Source organism: Schistocerca gregaria, chromosome 9 (genome assembly GCF_023897955.1).
Source record: "Schistocerca gregaria isolate iqSchGreg1 chromosome 9, iqSchGreg1.2, whole genome shotgun sequence".
In the NCBI taxonomy this organism is placed as follows: Eukaryota; Metazoa; Arthropoda; class Insecta; order Orthoptera; family Acrididae; genus Schistocerca; species Schistocerca gregaria.
This window is the reverse complement of record NC_064928.1, coordinates 28,274,673-28,290,439: the sequence shown is the minus strand read 5'-3', so window position 1 is coordinate 28,290,439 and position 15,767 is coordinate 28,274,673. Positions and strand designations below refer to the sequence as shown.

At 46.7% G+C, this 15,767-nt stretch overlaps 1 protein-coding gene across 1 annotated transcript in view; it reads left to right on the top strand.

Annotated features, from left to right (window-relative positions):
* Positions 1-1,893: 1,893 nt before the first annotated feature.
* LOC126292067 (ankyrin repeat domain-containing protein 1-like) overlaps positions 1,894-15,767 on the top strand; it is a 40,029-nt gene continuing 26,155 nt past the window's right edge. The window contains exons 1-3 of the mRNA XM_049985872.1: positions 1,894-1,947; positions 2,047-2,276; positions 8,751-8,870. Of these exons, the coding sequence (XP_049841829.1) occupies positions 1,894-1,947; positions 2,047-2,276; positions 8,751-8,870 (404 nt within the window). The remainder of the gene's footprint in view (positions 1,948-2,046; positions 2,277-8,750; positions 8,871-15,767) is intronic.

Sequence of the window (15,767 nt, the reverse complement as noted above, 5' to 3'; positions counted from 1 at the left end):
TAGTTATAAGCACCGTTCGCAAAGCTGTGGTAGCACGACGTCAGTCACTGATCGATGTCACTTTTCTCTATGACTGTGTCTGGCAGACTGGGACACGACTGGGTAGTGAAATACTGGGCTGTATCACAAGGCTATCAGAGTGAATTGTTGTCTAATTATGCAGTCTGCATGGGAACATGAGGAACTAGCGGTTAAGAGCAGAGTAATACAGAAGATATCCATGTTTTCTGAAATAACTACAGAGAGCAAGAGGATAATTCGTCGATTTACTTAAAAAAAGTTCTGTATCACATCGTTTCCGAGTTCCGGAACCTGTACAGCAAATTGGAACAGGGATCAATATAAACATCATTTCCGCCACTTTATTGCTCATGAAAACCACACATTGCATGTTGTACCACCATACAAAATACCTTCAGAGGTGGTGGCTCAGATTTCTGTACACACCAGTACCTCTAATACCAAGTAGCTCGTCCTCTTGCGTTGATGTATACTATCCACAAGTTGATCAAGGCACTATTGGTGCAGATTGTCCCACTCCTCGACGGCGAGTCGGTGTAGATCCTCAGAGTGGTTGGTGGGTCACGTCGTTCATAAACAGCCCTTTTCAACGTATACCAGGCATGTTCAATACGATTCAAGTCTGGAGAACATGCTGGCCGCTCTAATCGAGCTATGTCGTTAACCTGAAGGAAGTCATTCACAAGATGTGCACGTGAAGACGAATGCCTCGCCAATATGCTGCCTATATGGTTGCACTGTAGGGTGGAGGATGGCATTCACGTCTTGTACAGCCATTACGGCACCTTCCATGACCACCAGCATACGTCGACCCCACATAATGCTCCCCCTCCCCCTCAAAACAAGATGAAACCTCCACCTTGCTGCTCTCGCTTGTATAGTGTGTCTAAGGTGTTCAGCCTGACCGGGTTGCCTCCAGACACATCACCGACTATTATCTGGTTGATGGCATATGCGACACTCAGCGGCGAAGAGAACGTGATGGCAATCCTGAGTGGTCCATTTGGAATGTTGTTGGGTCCATTTGTACCATGCTGCATGGTGTCGTAGTTGCAGAGATGGACCTCGCCATGGATGTCCGGAGTGAAGTTGCACACAGTCTGAGTCATAATACTACGTCCTACGGCTGCACTAAAGGCGTTAGTCAAAATGATGGCGTTGCTGTCAGGGTTCCCCCAAGCCATAATCTGAAGGTAACAGTCATCCACTGCAGTAGTAGCCCTTGAGCGGCCTCAGCGAGGCATGTCATCGACAGTTCGTGTCTCTCTGTATCTCCTCAACATCGCTTTGGTTCACACTGAGATGCCTGGACATTGCCCTTGTTGAGAGCACAAAGTAACAATGCGGACGCGATCGAACCGCGGTATTGGCCGTCTAGGCACGGTTGAACAAGAGACAACACGAGCCGTGTACCTCCTTCCTGGTGGAATGACTGGAACTGATGAACTGTTGGTCTAACAGCCACTGCTGATGCATAGTTGTTTACATCTTCGGGCGGGTTTAGTGACATCTCTGAACAGTCAAAGGGACTGTGTCTGTGATACAGTATCCCCAGTTAACATCTATCTTCAAGAGTTCTGGGAACTGGGATGATGCAAAACTTCTTTTGATGTGTGTAATATAATATCCTCTGGACTCGTTACTGTTGTTCTAGATCCCCACTTTGAATGACTTTTGCATATCTGTGGAAAGATATTAAGGAGGCGAGGTCTCCACTCCTTCTGGAGCAAACAAACAATAAATCCTTTAAACGGTATTGTCAAAGGTTTTGCAGCTATTCGCCTGTTCCACCAGTTTTAGATATGGCAAAGATATCAGGCAGTTACGGCACGTAGCTAAATATTGATCTGCCTGTGGCTCGAGCAAGTGCAGATGGCACTGTGTATAGGAAGAGAGCTGCTCAGTGACGCCGTGTTCCAGCAGTCGGTGAGGGTGGAGAGACGGTGGCCACTGGCCTGGCTGCCCTGACAATGCGAGTAGCGGCGCTGTGGTGACTCTGGCACAGGGCGAGGTGCGGGCCGGCAGCGGCCAGGTCGGCGCCGCAGACGTGTGGGGGCCGCTGCCGCTGCTGCGCCGCCTTGTGCCCCCCTGGCCCCCCAGCTGTCCGGCGCGGCCCCCCAGCTGCTGGACACCGCCGACAAGTTCGCCCTGCCGGGGCTCGAGGCTGACAGCGAGCAGCAGGTGGCGATGCGAAGCCAGCCCGAGGACTTGCTCCGAGCGATTCGGCTGCTGTCTCATCGGCCAGACAAGACCAGGTAAGCATCTGACAAGCCGCTCCGCTGCATTTCCCAGTTTTACGAATATATGCATTGCCAAACCTACAGTTTTTGCTACCAAGTTTCCCCAGATGTGTTGGTGCTATGCAGTAGATGACTATTTTCTAACAGCTCATTGTGCTTTCATTGACATCTCAGTCTGCAGCTCTTGGTCTAATGGCTAGCATTGCTGCCTCTGGATCAAGAGGTCACAGGTTCGATTCCTGATGGCGTTGGGGATTTTCTCCACCCGGGGACAGGTTGTTTGTGTTGTTCTCATCATGTCATCATCATCATCATTCGTGGCAGTGGCTAGATTGGAATGTGTAAAAAGTGAACTGTGTAAAAATTAGGGCTTGTACAGTTCTGATGACTGCCCAGTTGAGGGCTCCACAAACCAAACATCACCATTTGTTGTAACTGCGGCCGGGATGGTTGTGGGGTAGCACTGACAGGAAGCGTGGCTGGACCCGCGGAGAGGCCCGCGAACAACAACACAATGGAAAAGGACGGACACGACCACTGCAGGATAGAACGAATACAACAACACCGAACAACAGAGTCACAAGGAAACAAACTTGTACACGAACCAGAAAGAAAGCAGTCTGGCGCAAGCTAGGTGTAAACCGACGTAAGCGAGATTAGACTGACTGGCTAAGCGAGAGGCAGGCGCTTAAAGTACTCTTTCGAGGGCGCCGCTATTGGCCGCTGGGACCACGTGTTCATCTGTGGTGGCCTCACCCTAAAAACAGGCCAGGAGGTGCGTGCCGCCACAGCTTGGTGCAGAGACCTCTAAGGGTCTTCCATGTCCATGATATCTGGTGGGGATTCAAATTCTGCAGCTCGGGGTACCAGACCATAGACATGTCGTAATAGGTTCATCAAGTTTCTAAACTTAACTGTGTTTACCAACAAGTAAGTTAGCTAACGAAAACTGTGGGAGGGCCAAATTTTACGTAGCATGCAAGCGCTGTGATCTTATTTGCAGTCACCAGTTGACTTAAATTGTGCAACACGGTGTTATTTAGGTTGTGGTGTAAAGCATCTGAACAGAAAGTATGTCGACTGTGTAGATGGCAGCACCCACTCTGCCTGTGGACGCTACGATGTGCCGCTCACAACAGAAAGACACCAGACACAGAGACGTGTATAGTACGCAGTTGGCGCAAGCGAGCGTGCAGTCTCTACAATGTGTGCTGCACAACTCACTCCACGTCTCATTATTGTTGCAAGCTGTCTCTCTTTCAGTTGACAACGAGCTACCTTTAAATGGTGACGTGATATGCTGACTGAAGGAAAGGCGGTGATGAGAAGCGAGTCTGGCACCCAGTACCAGCACCACAAATGCTTTGGCACGCTGCAGCACAGCTTACAGAGGGTACAATACATTTAAAATTTCCCATTTCTGATGTCCCCACGCTATAAATATTCACCAGTGGGAGACTTAGGTGAAGTGTATTCCTACTTCAATACTACAGTTGATATCATGTGTAGTTCTCTTTCACATTGGAGGTACATGTGTGCCATATATGTACAACTTACATATCAAAATACGTCTGTTCTCTCCAGGTTGGTATAACTTCTAAGATGTACATTAAACTACAAAAAGAAGGTTGTAAGTTTGAAGTTCTTAATCTGAGCATGTAATGGCTCTGAGCACAATGGGACTTAACATCAGAGGTCATCAGTCCCCTATAAGTTAGAACTACTTAAACCTAACGAACCTAAGGACATTACACACATCCATGCCCGAGGAAGGATTCGAACCTGCGATTGTAGCGGTAACGCGGTTCCAGACTGAAGCGCCTAGAACCGCTCGGCCACACTGGCAGGCCAACATGCAACACCCACTCACACTCGCCAGGCGGCGCGCAAGTTGTGCAGGGCGGATGAAGCGTGGTGCATAAACGAGGAAACAGTGCAGCCGCCACCACAGTGCAGAAACGGAGCGATTTATCTGACGTCCAAACATGCACGAACATCAGCTTTCCGGCCAAGAAGCATTTTCGAAACTGCCAAGATTGTAAGCTGCATGTGTGCTGTCGAGATATTATTTCTAAAAAGGAAAGTTTTCTCTATTTTCAGTTGAGGTCTTTAGTGGGAACTCAAAAATAAATTTTGATAAGAGGAAATTAACTGGAGTGCCGTTACTTAAAAGAAGCAGCCAGGTAAAAAGAATGGTATGACAGCAAACGATATGTCCGGCAGTCTCGCAGTTCTTCTAACTGAGACATAGAAAAGTTGGCAGGCAAGGTTAATGTTAATGAACATTGGTTCATATACTGACGATACTGAGACACCCTGCTAAACCCGCAGTACAGGACAGGTAGTTTAAGTTGTGGAAAGGGGCCAAAACAACCGGCGGTCAGTTACAGTCGAACATACAACCTTTTATTTGATCAAACATTACAAGTGCAAAGAAAACAATTAAAAAAAGACACAGCTGTAGTTTTGGAACTTAATTAGCGGCTGAATACGCCGTGCAATCTCATGCCTTAAGGGCAAGTCCACTTTAATTTAAAAACCGCTGAAAGCCAATAACTTAAAGCTCAACCAAAATCAGAAATTTAAAAGGCAAAGCCTTATCTTAATGTAGTTCCTTAATTAGGTTGAAGGCTCAAAGAATCTGACACTAACAGCAAACAGCTTAAATTCGGAATCGTCTGACGGCGCAACACGTAAGACTCAATAACATTAATTTTAAAAATGCCGAAGTCTTTACTTAAAACAGTTATTAAATTATGCTGAAGGCCCAAACCATCTGACGCAACAACCTTAATCTAAAAATCGGCTAGAAGCCATACAAGTACAAACAACAAGAACAAACAAGAAAAGGGAGCTCAGAAGTTCCGAGTGTCGGCCTGGAATTCAAACACTAATGCTCACTTAGGTGAGACATTCAGTTGGCCCAACCATTGTCGATCTGACGACAACCCAACCGACAGGCAGTCAGTGGACCCACCGACAAGATAACCTCCACTTCACCCGACCAGCACACAACAGGGAGTTCAATGGAACAACGTAGAAGGTATTAGAGCCCACATTGAGCTGTCAAACTACACACCGTGCTGGACAGCGAAAACACGATGTGGAAAATACACTGCCTGAATTTACGTCAACGGCCAGGGCAGGTAACAGGAACATTAACGGCCACAAGGCAGAATATTCCGCTGGTGCACTTCAATTCAAATAACCAAGTACAGTTAAACTTCACCGGAGGATTTCTAAAATTTGCCAACTTGAAAACACACTTTGTTGCTCGAGGGAATATCCCAACAGCCGACAGCGAACTCCAAACGACACAATGTAAACAGCCGTGACTTGCTCGTAGATTAAGTGAAAACTCAACTTTCATATGTAGGACCGGTGAGCCACGAACTTCGTAGCAACGGGAACAGCACCACACACTCCAACACTGCATAGAGGCCGTCAGTGGGGCCGGCCAAACTACGCGCCGCGGAGACTTCCTCGCCGCTCCACGCCAACCGACCAACTCCCGCACACAGCCCAGCCAGGAGCTATAAGCGTCAGGCCAAAGATAGTCCAAGGAGCGAATATCGATACACACCGCTGCTGCCACCCGCAGAAGGGGAGGATAATAACTTAATCGCGATAACTGTGGGAGACTATACACAGAATAGAAAACAAGGTCTAATCCAATGCATAGCATAAGCCAGCCACGGCTCAGATACTTTTACATAGATAAGCACTTTACACACCTTGAAAATGTCTTTGAAGTACAATTGCCTATCACAAAATCATTCGAGAGAGCGATCATTAAGAGCGATCGACAAGAGCGGAGACACCGGAAGAGAGCGGGCCTCAGGAGAGAGAGATATCGAGAGAGACCGATCCAGATTCAAGTAGACAACAGAAGGCGACTCTACTGTCATTTTTCCGCAGTCTCTTACTGTTCTGGGAGCCTCTTGCAGAGGAAAATGTTAGAGAGACTTCGCTGCGCTCCTTTCCAGAGCGACTGATCGAATAAAATTTGATTGTTGACGCCTCTTGCGCTGTATCCATTGCATTATTATCAATTAATAAATACAATTGCTCTCTTTCGCTAGTTTTAACATCTGTATGCTCTCTCACATTTAAATATTAATTAAAATTTTACATTATAAGACAACTTAAAGACAATATGCGGAATTTATACAAAAATACGATGTTTCTGACGTAGGTTTACGTAAATTATTTCAATTTTGGGACTTAAATTTATTTACAGATAAAAAGAAATATTTCACCGTCCTGGTTAAAGTACAATATGCATGGCATAATGGCGCCATCCAAAACCGTTGCCAAGGCAACTGCGGTGCATTGCGTGCCATGGATGACAGTGGTGAATGATGGCTGCAGAGGAGTGCATGAGCTGACAGATATGCAGCCATTGAGCAGTTGACTACCCAGATGAACTAAGGGGATGTCAACAGTGCTTATTCAACGACCATTCAGCGAATGTTGGTGCATATGGTCCTGCTGTTCATCAGTGACAAATTCGCATGGCATCATCAGAAGTAGGTGTACATTCAATGGCGAGAAGTGGTCATTTCAAATGAATCACGTTTTAAGGTCGATCAGCGTGAAATTTCCGAAAGCAAACACCCTGCAACAAACATCGGAAAGGTCTAGGCTGCCGGCAGGTGTGCGCGAGCGGTTCTAGGCGCTACAGTCTGGAACCGCGCGACCGCTACGGTCGCAGGTTCGAATCCTGCCTCGGGCATGGATGTGTGTGATGTCCTTAGGTTAGTTAGGTTTAAGTAGTTCTGAGTTCTAGCGGACTGATGACCTTAGATGTTAAGTCCCATAGTGCTCAGAGCCATTTGAACCATTTTTGGTCTAGACTGGAGAAAGGAGTATTCTGCTCTGGAGAATGTTTCCGATGTATTCGCTGGATGAACTCGTCATTCTGGAAGGCACAATTGATCGGCACAAGTATGCATCTATCGTTGGGGAACATGTCCACCCCTACAAGCAGTTTTTTTTCCTCCGCGTGATTGCATCTACCAGTAGGACAATGCAACGTGTCACACAGCTCGCAATACATGTAGATGGTGTGAAGAGCATCAGAGTGAGTGGACTGTAATCCCCTCCCCACCAAACTCCCGCGTTTCAAACCAAACGAGAATCTACGGGACCACTTTGATCAGGCAGTCTGTGCCACGGATTATCAACTGAAAAACCCAGCACAGATGGCCACGGAATGACAGCACGTGCCTGTTGGTGCCTCTCGGAACATCCTTGGTTCTCTTGTTGCATGTCTCGCAGTTGTTCATGCTGCGAACGGCGGTTATTTAGCCTAATCAGGGTTTTGACAGGTGATTACATTAATGTAACTGGACACTGTATGTATGTATATAACACAGGGTGTACGGGTACGACTGCAGATATTTTTGTCGGTGACTGAGATCAGTGAATGCACGACATTATGCGGTATGTAATTCATTTACAGTCTAATAATAATAGATATTACGAGTAATATGGTTTTAGGTTGGTTAGTACACGTGTCGAGAGCGGGGCATTAACACTTATTTTCCCCTGGGCAGCAAGGCAGGTGCTGAAGTGTGGACACGTGGATGTACATCGTGAGTCTATACTGACAGATGTAGTCCACTTACTGGTGCAGCAGTTGTGACCATGCAACAACATCCGATAGTAAATTATGTGACGTATTTTTGGGAACACTGTTAGACACAGAGGAAAAACAACTAACACTCAGGAGTACGTAGATCTTAAGGTACCAATGATGACAATATCTGCACTTGTCAGGCGTATATGTATATATACATTGTTTCTGTTTTCTTTACTGGCGTTACTCAGACACTTAAACCTTACAGTCAAATATCCAACATTCGCCAGATCAGTGAGGGTGCTCATTGGCTAATATGAATCAAATCCAGGTATTAGGAAATGTTTCAGTTTCTTTGATAATAATTTTAACAGCAATTAAATGGCTCACTGGAATGGCTTCATAATATCGCAAATTTTGTAACCCTTGCTTCTCTTAACGTCCTCCCCACTAGTACAAAAGCTGCTCTCCTCGTTTTGCACCTGTGGCTTTACAGCCCGTCCGTGACACACGAGCTGGGAACATCATCCAGTGACTGCAGTGGCCCATCAGTTTATTTAAAGTTTGTTCCAGTTGTAGTTTCTGTGTTATAGTCGTTTTTATCTATTCAAACTGTGCTGCACAATAGCTGTATCTCTCCACTATAACTATCGACCCTTGTATGTACCTCTCATTTACATACTATTTTATACAAAATGTTTTTTGGTATGCAAAGGAATTGTTGTGAGGATCTGAGGAGAAGCAGTGTGTGAGCTGATTAGCTCGATGGCAAGGCATCCCCTTTGTAGACGCGCTGCAGTCGCTGGCAATGTGTGTTCCATTGTTAAGAATGACAACCCCTTAGCAGTAGTGGCTGTAATGAGGTGCTCCCTGGCCTCCTCGCTAACACGGTGTCTCCCTCGGTCCAGAACTCCAGCCACAGGAGACAGCAGGTCCAGCGGGCGCAGGTGCACCCCCGTGGCAGCCGCGCCGCCACTGGCTGCCTGCCCCACTCCAGCACCTGGGGACGCTGCCGTCTCTCGCATGAGGTGAGTTCCATCGCGACGTGTCCACGTTTTCCACGTTTTTTTAATAAGGCAGTTTATCTCTACATACTTCCTTACGTTCACAGAATGAATAGCATTCAGTTTGCAGATTAAATGTCTTATCATTGATTAACGGTGTAGTTTTCTCAGTTCACCAGGTGTCTAAATTACCTTCCCTCAGTTGTTTTATAGTATGCAACATTTGTAAACCTCATCAGGTCTTTAACAGAAAGTGTTTCCACGTTGCCTGGCACTTATCCTCATGGGTCATTAAAGTAGCAACATAAAGGAAAAATACTTGTAACAGACAGCTATTGCCTCACAGTGGCTGAAACTCGTGGAAGTTTAAGAACTGGTCACGGCTGGAAGGTCACTGAATCTTAATTGTTTGGTGTTATACAGGGTGTTACAAAAAGGTACGGCCAAACTTTCAGGAAACATTCCTCACACACAAATAAAGAAAAGATATTATGTGGACATATGTCCGGAAATGCTTAATTTCCATGTTAGAGCTCATTTTAGTTTCCTCAGTATGTACTGTACGTCCTCGATTCACCGCCAGTTGGCCCAATTGAACGAAGGTAATGATGACTTCGGTGCTTGTGTTGGTTTGCGACTCATTGCTCTACAGTACAATCAAGCACATCAGTACATAGCATCGACAGGTTAGTGTTCATCGCGAGCGTGGTTTTGTAGTCAGTGCAATGTTTACAAATGCGGAGTTGGCAGATGCCCATTTGATGTATAGATTAACACGGGGCAATAGCCGTGGCGCGGTACTTTTGTATCGAGACAGATTTCCAGAGCGAAGGTGTCCCGACAGGAAGACGTTCGAAGCAATTGATCGGCGTCTTAGGGAACACGGAACATTCCAGCCTATGACTCGCGACTGGGGAAGACCTAGAACGACGAGGACACTTGCGATGGACGAGGCAATTCTTCGTGCAGTTGTCGATAACCCTAATGTCAGCGTCAGAGAAGTAGCTGCTGTACAAGGTAACGTTGACCACGTCACTGTATGGAGAGTGCTACGGGAGAACCAGTTGTTTCCGTACCATGTACAGCGTGTGCAGGCACTGTCAGCAGCTGATTGGCTTCCACGGGTACACTTCTGCGAACGGTTCATCCAGCAATGTGTCAATCCTCATTTCAGTGCAAATGTTCTCTTTACGGCTTCATTCCAACGAGATCAAATAGTAAATTTTTACAATCAACATCTGTGGGCTGAAGAGAATCCGCACGCAATTGTGCAATCACGTCATCAACACAGATTTTCTGTGAAAGTTTGGGCAGGCATTGTTGGTGATGTCTCGATTGGGCCCCATGTTCTTCCACCTACGCCATCATGATTTCATACGGGATACTCTACCTGTGCTGCTAGAACACGTGCCTTTAGAAGTACGACACAACATGTGGTTGATGCACGATGGAGCTCCTGCACATTTTAGTCGAAGTGTTCGTACGGTTCTCAGCAACAGAAGCGGTGACCGATGGATTGGTAGAGGCGGACCAATTCCATGGGCTCCACGCTCTCCTGACCTCAACCCTCTTGACTTTCATTTATGGGGGCATTAGAAAGCTCTTGTCTACGCAACCCCGGTACCAAATGTAGCGACTCTTCGTGCTCGTATTGTGGACGGCTGTGATACATTACGCCATTCTCCAGGGCTGCATCAGCGCATCATGGATTCCGTGCGACGGAGGATGGATGCATGTATCCTAGCTAACGGAGGACATTTTGAACATTTCCTGTAACAAAGTGTTTGAAGTCACGCTGGTACGTTCTGTTGTTGTGTGTTTCCTTTCCATGATTAATGCGATTTGAAGAGAAGTTTCTTTATTTGTGTGTGAGGAATGTTTCCTGAAAGCTTGGCCGTACCTTTTTGTAACACCCTGTATATCTGCTTCTTGTACACAATAACCAATTTTTATATTCTAGGATACATAAATTCAGTATTTGTTGCTGTGGGAAACGAGTCACAAGTGGCTGGGCAGAAATGACACGTCTGATGGCGCCAGTGCGTTTGGCACGGGAGCAGTGGCTCCCGCTGTGCACGGACATAGACAGGACCTCTTTTTTGTGTCGAGTCATCCGGCTGGCCCAGTGGCACAACCGGTGCAGCCTCTGGGTTGATTTTCACACATACACATCACAACTCGGTGTCCGGAATGAAATTACAATCAAATGAACACCCTTAGCTGCTTACAGGCGTTGACATAGGTCAATGGGGACAGATGAAAATGTGTGCCCCGACCGGGACTCGAACCCGGGATCTCCTGCTTACGAGGCAGACGCTCTATGTATCTCAACCACCGAGGACACAGAGGATAGCGCGACTGCAGGTTTTTATCTGTGGCACGCCTCCCGCGAAACCCACATTCTCGGCGTACTGTCCCGCACTACATTCGAAGTGCCCCCGCCCCCCCTCTCCCATTATACTCATTACTCGCGGCGCGTTGCAGATCCCGTAAGAGTTCGGGCACTGCTCGTGCATTCGCACAGAGGAAGAAGATGGTCAAGTGGCCGGTGAGCCTTAACTATATATTTATACTAAGATGGTATCTGTTCTTTCGGACATGTCCCTGTGTCCGCGGTTGCTCAGATGGATAGAGCGTCTGCTATGTAAACAGGAGATCACGGGTTCGAGTCCCGGTCGGGGCACACATTTTCACGTTTTCATCTGTCCCCGTTGACGTATGTCAACGCCTGTAAGCAGCAAAGGGTGTTCATTTCATTGTAATTTCATTCTAACGAGCTGCATGGTCACCGATGGTATCTGTTCCTTCGGACATGTCCGATAGAACAGGTACCATCTTACTACATATCGGTGTCCGGAATGCCTGGCGTTTAGCGCTGTCTCCATCTCCATTCCAAGGGAGAACTGGCTGCAGTCCCTGTGTGCTCTCGCGGCACGCAGGTGTCACTGGCCGTTTCTGGGGTCACCAGTAGTGTCAGAAAGCGACTTCACACAACATCGTATCACTGGTACAATTCACACATTCGTACTTTTATTTCCCATTATTTCGTAGTTCGACGACTTTCTTGCAAACACCAGGCATGGAGTAGCAGAAAAGCGTTTTCTGTACCCTTCCTTCTACAGCCCGGATCTCGGCAAGAGCTGCAGACACCATCTAAACATCATAGTACCAATTAAGTACTCCTAAAGATTCTCGCCGGTCCTCTCCGACGTCGGATGCCGCCTGGAGCCTGGTGGCGTTGCGGGCTCGTGATGCGGCAGCAAAAGTATGTAAGCCGTGCAGACACGAACGGAGGAACACCCCAGCGAAGATGGGGGTAGAAAATGGGAAAAATCAATCGAAACAAGAGACTTTGCCAAACGGCGGATTATTATTGCACAGAAGCTGTGAACGACTACCTCGGAAGCAATGAAGCTGGTCGAATGTTCGCGTGCTACTGTTGTGAGCATCTACGGGAAGAGGTAGAAGGACTGTTAAACTACCGTTAGGAGCTAAATGGTTGGAAGTCCAAGACTGTTCCAGAACGTGGGTTTCGGAGGCTCGTCTGTTCTGTAACGTAAGGCAGATTGCGATCTGTGCCATCTCTGCAGAAACAGCACACTGCTGGCGTACGCTCAAGTGTTTCGGATTACACTGTTCGTCGTACATTGCTGAAAGTGGAGTTCTGCAGCAGACCACCCCTACGTGTTCAAATGTTGACCCAGCGACATCGTCACTAACGATAGCAGTGGGCACAGAATCTTAGGCATTCGACCGTCGATCAGTGGAAACGCATCGGCTCTTCGGGTGAACCACATTTTTGCTACACCAGGTCGCTGGTCGTCTCCACAACGCCGTCACCGAGGAGAACGGCGGCTCGGAACGGCAGCGCGCCACTGACGCAGGTTGGTGGGAGCAGTGTTATGCTACGAGAGACATCCTCCTGCGCTTGTGGTAACAGAAGATACGCCGACAGCTGCGAACCACCCGCATCCCTTCATGCTTAATGTCTCCCGCGACGGCGATGTCATCTTTCAGCAGTGTAATCGTCCCTGTCTCGGAGCAAGAACAGCGCTATAGTGCCAGAATGAGATTTTCACTCCGCAGCGGAATGTGCGCTGATATGAAACTTCCTGTCAGATTAAAACTGTGTACCGGACCGAAACTCGAACTCGGGACCTTTGCCTTTCACGGGCGAGTGCTCCACCAACTGAGCTACCCAAGCACGACTCACGCCCCATCCTCACAGCTTTACTTGTGCCAGTACATCGTAGAGCACTTGCCCGCGAAAGGCAAAGGTCCCGAGTTCGAGTCTCGGTCCGGCACACAGTTTTAATCTGCCAGGAAGTTTCAGCGCTATAGTGATTTGAGGAGCATTATAGTGAAGTCACGTTGATGCCTCGGTGGCCAAATTAGCCTGATGTAAATGCCATGGAAACCATCTGGGTCGCTATCGAACGACATCACCGGGTACGCAAATCAGCGGCTGGTTATTCAGACGAATTTTATGACCTGCGCGCAGACAGCTGATGCCACATACGGCCAAAAATCTACCGACAAACTGCAGGACCCCTGATACGCAGACTCAGTGTTGAACTTCGTTCCAAAGCCGGAAAAATAACCTGTTCAGCAGGCGGTCGTAATGTTTTGCGTTATCAGTGTATATTCAGTTGCAGAAAGAAAGTGTACGATATTTGAGGGGAATAGATGCTAAAGGAATGACAAGATGAGAAATAATAACATTGTTGCGAGTGCTGTATCTCTTCGGGTCTAAGAAAGAAATCTACACTGATGGCATAGATCTGTGGACAGCAGATGGCACAGGGGTGGAGAATACGAGAACTGTGGTGTGCTACAGAAGATTTCTGTTCCTTTTATACTGTACTTGTTTTGACAACAAGAACGTGAGACAAGAAAGAAGAGTAAGTGACAAACTTATTTCAATAACGAAAATAATACTTTGTGGTTGAAGGAATGACTAGCGAAAATGAATGTGGCTACACGGAACAATGACATCCAAATGTTCCACCATAAAATGACTCATCATTTAAAGCTGGTCCAGGTGCTCGCCAGGGTAAACTCCCGCGCTCTCCTCGGGATTCCAGACAGACACGACTCATAAGCAGAGACTATTTTGACCGGTGACTGCTTCCGCTCTCCAGTTCCACTGGCCGCACAGAGAGCCGACTGGCTACTCGCGGTGCTCCGTGCTGGAGTCCTGCATGACCGAGTAAAGCGAGCACAAAATACGGGATGGGGCGAGCACACCCTAACTGGGTAGGCTGCCCGCACTAGTTCCGGTGACCGAGCATAGAAGCCGTGACCGAATACGTAGCACGTAACTTCAAACACATTACACGTGCGAGACTGCAGCCAGTACGGGCTTTTCATTTGTGGTGTCTCACTCCCTCTGTAATCATGCAGCGCATGGCAGCCAGTGCAGTAAGACGTAAGATTGAAACCAATGTTTACACATTGAAGAAACGGGAAGGTCTAAAAATCCAAGTATGGAGTAAATTTTTGTTGGTTGTGGATGAAAACAGTGCGTCTACTGGGTACGTATCGTGCATAAACTGCTCCACATTGTTGTGTTTCCAGTCGGGAACCACCCACTCATTTAAAGAAACATTTGCAAGAAACCTCACAAAGATGCAGCTCCTTCAGGGATACAGGGAGTAATAAAAAATAGTATTACAGCAAAGTGTGTTGCAATGTGTGCTAAAGATATGAGAACTTTTAATGCTGTTTCCGCTGAAGGTTTCAGAGAATTAGGCCAAGAATTAATACATCTAGGTGGCATTATGGAGAAGTTAACGGGGCTGATGTCATGCCACATCCCTCTACTATAAGCAGACATGGCAAAGAACAAGCTGATGCAATACGAAACAGCATAATGCCTTCTGTTATTGTGGAAGTTATTAATAAAACATGTGCTGCGACAGTTGATATGTGGACCGATACGCATAATCAGGTGCACTATTTGACGCTTACAACACATTACATTAACAGAGATTGGTCTCTTGTGAACAATATTTTACTTACAACAAAATTCCCGGACGTTAAGAAGACGGGAGTAAATATTATGAAAGAAATTGAAGAGAGGATGGCTGATTCGGACATTTCGCCGGACACGTTGTACAGTTTTGTTTTTGTCTCCGAGCAGGGTGCCAATGTAATAAAGGCTTTGGAACATCACGAAAGGATTCCTTGTGCTGCTCATTGTATAAACACAGCACTTAGCCATACTTTCGATGAAGATAACTTCTTGTTACATCATGGCCCCAACATCGCATCAACAATAAATACTGCAAAATGCATTGTAAGGTACATTAAGAAAAGTGGCCTCTGCTCGTCTTTGAAATCATCGTTGAAACAAGAGGTCTGCGCACGCTGGAACAGCTGGAATCCTTACACACTCAGTATAACGAAGTTGCTGCTTTGTCGGCGGAAAAGGATTCCGCTTAAAGATTGCAAGGATATGATAATGAGCTTGCAGGAAAAATTGCGTATTTTCTGAGACCAGTTAAAGAGGCCACAGATGAATTAGAAGGCGAAAAAGAACCGACAATTCAGTTAGTTCTTCTTTGGTTTAACAAACTGCAACAAGTCTGCAGTGTCAGTGACACTGACTGTCAGGTGAATAATTACTGCAGTTTAAAGCACTGTTTCATTATGATACGCGATAGATTTATAACTAACTAGCGTAATAGATGTGTACTAACAGATATGTATTTTGTAACAGGAGGTACAAAGGATTAAAAATCGAGCCTTGACTTTCGTTTGTGAGATGATTGTCATCACTTCCAGACATAAAATTCCTACGTTTCTTTGGTCATCTTTCCGTGATCTTAATATGCTTGAAATCAATGAAAAGCGGGAAATTCCTAGCAATGTGCGACAAATGTGTGCTACTTACGCAGGTACAACATGCAAAGATTAACA